Genomic DNA, 9,426 nt, shown 5'->3' with positions numbered 1-9,426 from the left:
AATTAATTATTTTTATGTATTTTTTTTTCAAACCCAATACACTTATTTCTTCCTTTTTATAAAAATAAAAAAAATATTTTTAAAAATATTTTTTTATGCTAAACCAATTTTTTTTAAAATAATTTTTTGTCAAATTCTTAGCAAAAATTCTAAAAACAAAATATTAAGAAAAAAAAATAGGAACCAAATTAAGAGACCTGTAAAAATATAACAAAGCATACTTTTAATATGGGATGTTAAAATTGACATAAGAAACGACAGTCTGAAACCAAATAGTGGAATTGGTATTTCCGGAGGGCCACGTTTTATATTCATTGAATCGTGACAAGACTAAACGTCTTGTCTTTTCTATTTTCAAAAAAAAGAAAAGGCATTTGATGTATGAAATCTTAACAGCCAACCAAAACCATTAACATTATCTCTTTTAAACGTGCACACTAATAAAAGCAGCCCATCCGCTTTCCCATGTTTGTAAAATCACAGTGGTTTCCTCCATGCAATCCACCCACCCATTCTCTTCAAAGGCGGAGGAGGGTGCATCTGCTTTCTGCAACTCACAATGATGAGAAGCCTTTCCCCTGAGCTTTTCCACGTCTGCAGGTACTTCTTCTTTTGATGCAGTTGTATTGCTTCCTCCTTCTTCCCACGAAATCTGCTCCTGACCCACATCAGTATTTCCTGTTTTCCATTGATTTCTAATGTTTCTGGATTTGGATGAGAAAACCCACATGCCCTTTCTCCTAATTAAACTCCTCTTCACTTGATTTTGGTTTGGAAGGTTCAACTTTCAAGTGTGTGTATCCTGTATTGTCTGTCTGGCACAAATGATAGAGCTCAGAACTTTCGATACTTGGTATCTTTTTAGATGTTTCAAAAAAGATGCTTGGCAAATTTGTTGTTTGTTTGGTGCCTTTTCTGCAGGCCCGTGAACTAGTATATTTATGAATATTTATTTTGAAATATAAGATTCGTGTACAACGTCAATCATTGTTAATTGGGTATTATTGTCATTTTCTTAATTAAGAACATATATTGTAGATGATAAACTATTTATATTAATAATGATGATGATGATGATGAAGAAGAAGAAGAACCAGGGAAAAGCATTACTCTGATTTTTCTTGCACTTTTCCTTTGAAACAGTGTTGATGGTGGCTACACAAGAAGCTTGAGAAACCAGTTTCCAAAACAGAGAAACCCCCCATTACCAATACCAGTTCTCAAAAAACGGAAACGCCTTCGATTTACACACTCTTCTTTCATGTAAGTCTCAACTTTGACTTTTGAGTGAATTAGGTTGTTCGACATGATATCCAAGTATTGATTTTGGTCTTAATTTTATGGTTTGTACTTTTGGTTGCAGTTGCTCAGCAACTCTAGCAGTGATGGCAGATGAAAAAAAGAAAGTGTTCGATGTTGAAAGTGCTGCTTCATTGGTGAAGGAGCTCAGAGGGAGCTTCAATGCTGGTAAGACAAAGAGCTATGAATGGAGAATTGCACAGTTGAAGGGAATCGAGAAGATGATTGATGAGCGGGAGAAAGATATCATTGAGGCTCTTCATGAGGATCTTTCCAAACCCGAACTTGAGGCTTTTGTGTCTGAGGTATTGCACCCTCTCCTGTTTTTACTTTCATTAGATTTTATCATATAACTGCTCTCTATTGTTATGCAAATTTGCAGATGTTTGATTTTGCTGAATTTAGGATTCAAAGATTTTCCAAGTCTTCTCTCTTCCTATGTTTTCTAGGCAATCAAACAGACATAATTAACCTACAAAAAGATAATTTAGTCATCCTTGTTGTGGATCTTCTTGATCACCAGTACCAAATAAGCAAAGAAATTTCCAGCTAAGGGATATGCAGCAAAACAAATTTGAGAGGAAAGCAATAGATCCTAATTAATAATTCATCATGTTGTGGAGGAGGTGGTGAAGATCTTCCTCGTGTTCTTTTCTTGTGGAGACAAATATTCTCCAAGATCTTTTGCTCCTATGACTCAAATAAATAGTTTTTGTTCTTAAATATATGGCTTATATTAAATATTGTGGACTTATGAATTGGGTAGTTTCTAATATGGCATCTACTGCAGATTTCAATGTCAAAAGGCGCGTGTAAGTTGGCTCTCAAAGAATTGGGTCATTGGATGAAGCCAGAGAAGGTAATTAGTGTCAAACCACTATTTTAGCCAGGAATAATAACAAGTAGTGTGGTTTCAGCTGCCCTTGTAAACTGTAATTTTATGTCTTAGTATAATTTATGCAAACTTCCTCGCATTTTCAGGCCAAAACTTCAATGACAACATATCCATCATCAGCAGAAATTGTGTCAGAACCTCTTGGTGTCGTGTTGGTCATCTCAACATGGAATTATCCTTTGTGTATGTAAGGCAACCCTGGTATCACACAACTTCATATCTAGGAAAACCAATCATATCTAGCATGTTGCAAGCTATATTTGAATAGTTCATATAGCTCTGAGAAAAATACTCTTAATGCATTTTTTTTTAGTATTATGCATCCTCTACCATGGTCAATGCTGATGTTTGTGTGCCTTGTATTTCTAAATTGATTTTTCTTTTTAGCTGTTAGACTATCCCAATGATGCCTAATTACAAGACAATCTTTTTTCTGAAAACATCTTGGGAGTGCATAGAACCCATTTTGCTAGGCTGTCACCTTTTAGTTGGTAATTTAGAGCATCAGATATTCTTAAAGCCTGTAATGATCTGGCTTCTGCTTATAGATCTTTGAACTTGTCAATTTCCCGATGCAGCTGCCATGATATGCAGTTATGAAAGATTTGAGATCTAAGAAACTGGTCCAGAAAATGAACTTTTATATTTATTCATCAGTGTAAGTTACAGCTGCACTATATTTATATGGTAGATATAGTAACCATTTAACTAATGCAACAAACCTTTTAACAACTTACTAACTTTCTAACAATCTTTCCAACTGTGAGAATACATAACAAGCTCAGTTACAATCACATGCACAACCTGAGTCTTTCTGTTTATCAAGTTGATCCCAATAATCAGCAAATGGTTCAGACTTCAGAGTGCATACATTCCATTTGTAATCTCTCACCTTTTCATTGGACTATTGGAACACTAAGCCTTCTAGTCACACTCATTTTCTGCTTACAGATCTTTGCACCCACTAGTTTCCCCAAAGCAACTTCTATAATATAGGAAAAGATTGAATTGCAGAGTATTACAATAAGGTACTACAACTTCTATAATAGTTGTTTGCATTTTCCAAAATACATAGTTTGTTACATTTCCATTGTTTGTATCTCCGGAAAAGTAACAACCCTTAAAGCATACGTTAGTCACTGCAAAAAGCCAATGTATGGTTTTCTTTTCTACTGCCATGAAATACCAATCTGTTTCTTGAATTATTTTATCTGAACTCACATTGTCTTAACTTCTGGTATTGGAATCGAACTCCTTCTGACAAGAATAGGATATGATCTTTCTACTTTCCAGTGCTATCTATTGACCCAGTGATTGGAGCTATAGCAGCTGGCAATGCTGTAGTTCTAAAACCTTCAGAAATAGCTCCAGCAACATCGACTTTGCTTTCAAAATTATTAGAGGAATATCTAGACAACTCCTCCATACGAGTTGTTGAGGGGGCTGTGGCTGAAACAACTGCCTTATTGGAGCAGAAGTGGGACAAAATATTCTACACAGGTTTATACCCTTTCACCAATTTTTCATAATCTTTTACCTGATATAATTCCAGAGATTGTGAACATGTTCAAAGTTTAATGTTTAAATAATGTCACTAAACTCCTTTTGAATATATCCCAATTTCATTCAATCCTGTGATATCTTATAGTGTTAATGAATGTTAGAAAATGGAAGCCAATTATTGAAAGAAAAGACAATGTATGTCATTGCCACTTGTTGAATATAATGTATTTAAAGTGTACAAGTTTCTTTCCTTTCTTAATATAGGTCACATATATGGTAGTTAGGTCAACCTAGCCTTGTATACATATTTCCCTATTGTAAGAAGTTAACAATATGAATGAGAATTAAGGTTTTCTCTCTCTCTTTCAACACCACTATTCTGCTTTAAGCATTGCCCCTTATCTTGAGTATTTTCCTCCAGCACTAGCTGCACTTGTTTGGAGGTCTAATGGTCCATGCACTTCAGGTTTTGAGAACCATCAGATGCATCCATTTGAGCCACAACAAGGCAACTCTAGTTATCAAACTCTCTAGATGCTTTAAGACCATTGTATGAGTCCAATCCCCTAATCTTTTCTCACCTGGACCACCTTCTGATTTTCTACTGCAGAGTGTGTCAAAGAATTAGTCCTCAGTTTTATGTTCTTTCCAGTCTCCCAAACACATAAAGTAATGCATCTAGTTTGATTCTTAGTAATGCTAATATGATTTTATCAAATAATTCCTCAATTTGTGCAGGTAGTCCAAGAGTTGGACGCATAGTAATGGCTGCGGCAGCAAAGCACCTTACACCCGTAACTTTGGAACTTGGAGGAAAGTGCCCTGTTGTTGTCGACTCCAATGTCAACTTACAAGTGAGAAGCTTTGCTTTTCAGTGGCCATCGTCAACTTATGTTTCTAATTTGTACTTCATTTTTGAGCTGTAACAGTTTTATCTTTGTGATCTTAAGGTTGCTGCGAGGAGATTAATAGCAGGAAAGTGGGCATGCAATAACGGACAAGCTTGCATTTCTCCTGATTATATTATCACGACAAAAGATTTTGCTCCAAAGTTGGTATGTTTTGCTTAATGCATAACAAAATGTTCCTTTTTTCTTGGGTCATTTCTTGATTCATGTCGGTTAAATAGATAGATGTTTTGAGACATGAGCTAGAGGAATTCTTCGGGAAAAATCCAATTGAATCAGAAGACATGTCCCGCATTGTGAGTGTACAGCACTTCAAACGCCTGACAAGGCTCTTAGATGAGGATGAGGTCTCTGATAAGATCATCATTGGTGGACAAAGTGATGAGAACCAACTGTGAGTTCAATGTCTGTCCCCATGAGGTATTCAACTTTTTATCCATCCTAACATAAGTTTCCCAAACTTCCATTCTTGCTATTCTTTGCAGAAAGATAGCTCCAACCATCTTGGTGGATGTTCCTGAAGACACTGAGATCATGAAGGAGGAGATATTCGGGCCATTACTTCCCATCCTCACTGTGAGAACTGAAACCTTCTTTAGAAAACCAATTTTTTACTGAGGTTAATTTTTCCAAAGACGTGGTTTTGGGCGATCATTTTTGTATGTGTTTGGTGCAGAATAAATTTGATTCAATACTTTAAATGATGCAAGCATAAAGAAAAATGTGCTAGCCCAGCGTTACAAAAAAATGTCTATTGCAGTCATTCATTCTGCCTTGAATAATCGCAATCTATATGAAATGTTGAAAACAAATTCAATCTTTAATTTCCTTCCCTTTGTAACAGGTGGAAAATCTAGAAGAGAGTTTTGACGTGATTAACTCAAAATCAAAGCCTCTTGCTGCATATCTCTTCTCTGAAAACAAACAGCTGCAGAAGGATTTTGTGAACAACATATCTGCAGGAGGAATGCTCATCAATGACACCATTCTACATGTGATGACCACACTTTCCCTCGAATTCACATGGAATATCCCCCATATCTTTAGTCTATACATGAAGTTAACATGTCCATATTAGCATACATTAATCTTGGTACACTTCTATGCATGCATAGATACTTGCCGGCATTCATGAATACGCTATGACATTCATGCAGACTCATTAGCACCTGATTTTTCTTCATTGTTCCCAGTTTGTGATTTGGTTTTCTTTTCCCTGCAAATTTCATGATGCAGCTGACTGTTTCGAGTTTACCATTTGGAGGAGTTGGGGAGAGCGGAATGGGCTCATACCATGGCAAGTTCTCCTTTGATGCATTTAGCCACAAGAAGGCAGTTCTCTACAGGGGCTTCACTGGAGAATCACCAGCAAGGTACCCACCATACACACCTGGAAAGCTAAAACTATTGAAGACTCTGACCAGTGGCAACATAGTCTCCATTCTTCTTGCCTTGCTTGGATTCTCCAAAGATTGAGTAGTTAGGAAGAGGGTATAATATTGAATGGAAAATTTCCTAATTTCTTGGTATTTTAAGTACTGTTTGAAGAGAAGTAAAGGGTTTACATATTTGAATGTGAAGTTCTTATGCTATGGTTCATGGAATTATTCGGTTGTTTAGCAATCAACCTGATCAAAAGTTTAAGCTAAGGAGTCAACAATGAATATCTAGTAGGTTAACTTGCCCTGTGATATATCATTAAGTTCCTAACGCTGTATTGTGGTGGATAATTTGTAGTTGTGTAGATGTATTTCAATCATGAGGGTTCATTGGTTCCAAAGCAAATAATATCTATATGACGAGTGAATCATTACAAAAAATATCAAAGTCAATCATTTAACTCAAAGTGAGATTACATTTCTTCAACCCCATAAGAGATGCTTGTAACTATTTGGCCCAACAATCTAGTAGGATATAGCGACTGTCTGGATAAAAGGGATTGTAATATTCCATATTGGATATATATATATATATATATATATATATATATATATATAGTGAACACATAACAAGGGATAATTGAGATATTGCATATTAAATAGTAAAAGTTCATGCGGATTCCTTTATAACTAGTACCCTTGAGAAAACAACCAAATGCTAGTAAGAAACCAAAATCAAATTAGGATAATTTACTACCTCTAGTTCTCTTCTAATTGTTTTAATGGAGTTGGTTTTGGCCATATTTTTTACTCAAGTCTTAATAGACTTCCTATTGCATCAATTTTTATTTTTATTTCAGATATAGTCAAAGCAATTATGACTTTAAATAAATAAAAGAATCTTATTCACTACAAATTTGTTATAATTAAAATACTAAAACCTAAATTATAACCCAAGTTAAGAAACACTAGAGATAGGATTACTACAACTTGTAGTATCTAGGTTATAATAATTCTCTGGGATTAACACTAATGTGTTTAATTGTTTGAGGTTAAAAAGATTAGTTATTTGCTTAAATCAAAACTCTCAATAACCATAGATCTAGAAATTAAATATCATAACTAAGATTTAAATGTTCTTAGATCAATTTTTGTTGGTTTAAAAAGTGTTAAATCCATAGAAGATCTCATAAACATAGAGTCTTCCGCCCAATAACTCCTCCTTGAATCCAAACACTGAGATGGTAGAGATCTTAAAAAAGATGGAAGTTAAGTTTCTCTTTCTCAAAGTGGATAGGAAGCAAGATTGAAGCCCTAACCCTTGAGAGAGTATAAGTTTCCCATAGGCTAATGTTTCGAACCCACCTTGGACTTGAGTTAGTTAATCTAGTCCAAAAATGATCATAATTGATCATTTAGTCCAATTAGACTTCAATTAATTATTTAGCTTAGTCTAGAGAGACTATTCACAAACTCCTTTGCAATCTTACGTATTTACCAAAATGCTCTTATGCACACAAGTGAATTAAAAATTCATACAACCCTTATAAACCAATCAAGGAATATGAGCTTGAATAGGGATCGCTAGAGCTCATAGGAAAATACTAGCTCCCTCAAAATTCAATTATGAAATTGATTTAACATCGCACTACAAATAGTCAATTGCACTCCAATATCCTATGTATATTATAATGAAATGCAAGAACTCGAGTTTGTGACCTACTATCCATTGTATGTAGACTTATCATAAATTAGTGTCTATAATCTAATGAGGTATGTGTTAACCTTTTAAGATTACCTCTTGAATCCCTGAACCATAAATCCTTTTATTATGTGATCAACTAAAATACTATAATTCATAAAGAGCATATGTCACATTTCACTAAAGAATTTACTACAGTCAAAGATCTCATAATCAAATGTCCTTAAGGTCATCCAAAGGGATACACTATCTCAATTTCATGAGATATCATTATGTTTCTATTGAAAATACTCATTGTCACTAGTCTTCATCAACAATAACCTAATCTATAGGGAATATATGATCATCTTAGGGTCTCACCCGTAGGTCAAAGACATTGAAGACTTTAGTATAAGCTCGATACCCTCTTAAGTTTGAGAGCTTATACAATATAGTAGCTTGGTTAGGTCTTGACTACTTGGTAGTCAATGTCATAACTCACTATAGGTCCTATTCAATATGTAACCATACACTCTAGTACACTCATCATGGAAAACTTATTCCAATAATCAATACCAGTTACCTCTCCAATTAGGAGGTGGTGCACTACAACCTTAAATGGATTGTCTAAATCTATGAATCAATTGTGAACAAATCATCAATCTACTTGGAATAAACCCATAACTTGGATCTTTCATGTAACTTTTAATGCAACCAAAGCATATACAATATAAGAAATATTGGGTCTAAACTCAACATATATAATGCATAAATGGGATTAAAAAAAAATTAATTCACTTATTATTACATCATGTCATGCTTTTAAGAGCCCTATCCCAACACCTTATCTAACGCAAACAAACATAGAGGATTTATTCTTCCTAATCCAAACATAAAAATAAAAAATCAATACATTATTGTGTTTTTGTTACTCCTTTGAATTCTTCACCTTCATACTACCTTCTCCAATTTATATTAAGTTAGTTAAACATGGTGGAGGATTTCTTCTCACAACACTCGATTACCAAAAAAATAAAATAGAAAAGGAAATAAATATAAACAAAACTAAACTTTAGTGAAGAAAGAATTGAAAAACAAGAGTCCAATCACTTTCCTTTTGTCTAGTCTTTCTTTCTCTCTCCTTAAAACAATTGAATTTAAATTACTAAAAAAAATGTACTAGTGAAATTTTTTTCCAAAATCACACGAATTTCCCTTAAAGGACATCATATATCCTAAACCATTTTAACTCTTCTCAAGTTTGCTTGGTGCTTGGGAGGTCCAAAGATCGGAGTTTGGGTGCTTGGAAGTGCATGATTTTGTTATGACCAAAATAATTCTATTTTGAGTTGACTTCTATTAGGTCCCTAATTCCTATTTTAATTAGTTTCTATTTGGTATAGGGAATCCTTAGGAATAGTAGTTTCTTTTAGGATGAGTTTCTATTTGCTTTCTATTTCGTAGCCTATATAAACAGGGGGAATGTAATGGGAAAAAGGCATAATGAATTATTTTTAATAAAAAATTTGTTCTCTCCATTCTCTCAATTTTGCAATCTTCTTCTTGGGCTACAAGAATTGGTATTAGAGCACGATCTTGGCACCAATCATGGCGAAAGGGATTAGATTGTAAGGACAATGAAGACTTGAAGATACTGTTAAGCAGTTGCAGGACTCATCGGATAAACAAGCAGCTACTTTATCATAATTATCAAAAAATGTTGTAGCAATAAACCTAAAAATCGAACATATGACTTCTAGA

General features: G+C 34.3%; 1 protein-coding gene across 2 annotated transcripts; it reads left to right on the top strand.

Annotated features, from left to right (window-relative positions):
* The first annotated feature begins 416 nt into the window (after nt 1-416).
* Nucleotides 417-6,209, top strand: LOC100266331 (aldehyde dehydrogenase family 3 member H1). Of its 2 annotated transcripts, none has more exons than XM_002273694.5 (12): nt 417-600; nt 1,144-1,263; nt 1,364-1,604; nt 2,090-2,158; nt 2,281-2,377; nt 3,488-3,694; nt 4,436-4,551; nt 4,648-4,752; nt 4,827-4,999; nt 5,091-5,181; nt 5,450-5,599; nt 5,842-6,209. In XM_002273694.5, the coding sequence occupies exons 1-12, from the start codon at nt 560-562 to the stop codon at nt 6,079-6,081; spliced, it is 1,650 nt and encodes a 549-aa protein (XP_002273730.2). In that variant the 5' UTR covers nt 417-559; the 3' UTR covers nt 6,082-6,209. The 2 variants fall into 2 exon arrangements, with proteins under 2 accessions (XP_002273730.2, XP_019076808.2); XM_019221263.2 differs by having other exon boundaries at nt 466-853.
* Nucleotides 6,210-9,426: the final 3,217 nt, after the last annotated feature.

This window comes from Vitis vinifera, chromosome 7 (genome assembly GCF_030704535.1).
Source record: "Vitis vinifera cultivar Pinot Noir 40024 chromosome 7, ASM3070453v1".
NCBI lineage: Eukaryota > Viridiplantae > Streptophyta > Magnoliopsida > Vitales > Vitaceae > Vitis > Vitis vinifera.
Note: the sequence above shows the minus strand (reverse complement) of the source record. Positions and strands in the feature narration are given on the sequence as shown.

Excerpts from the sequence above, each read along its gene's own strand:
- LOC100266331 (XM_002273694.5), top strand. The coding sequence starts at position 560 with ATGATGAGAAGCCTTTCCCCTGAGCTTTTCCACGTCTGCAG. Across the intron at positions 3,695-4,435 it reads GGACAAAATATTCTACACAG|GTAGTCCAAGAGTTGGACGC; the intron begins GTTTATACCCTT and ends CAATTTGTGCAG. Across the intron at positions 4,552-4,647 it reads ACTCCAATGTCAACTTACAA|GTTGCTGCGAGGAGATTAAT; the intron begins GTGAGAAGCTTT and ends TGTGATCTTAAG.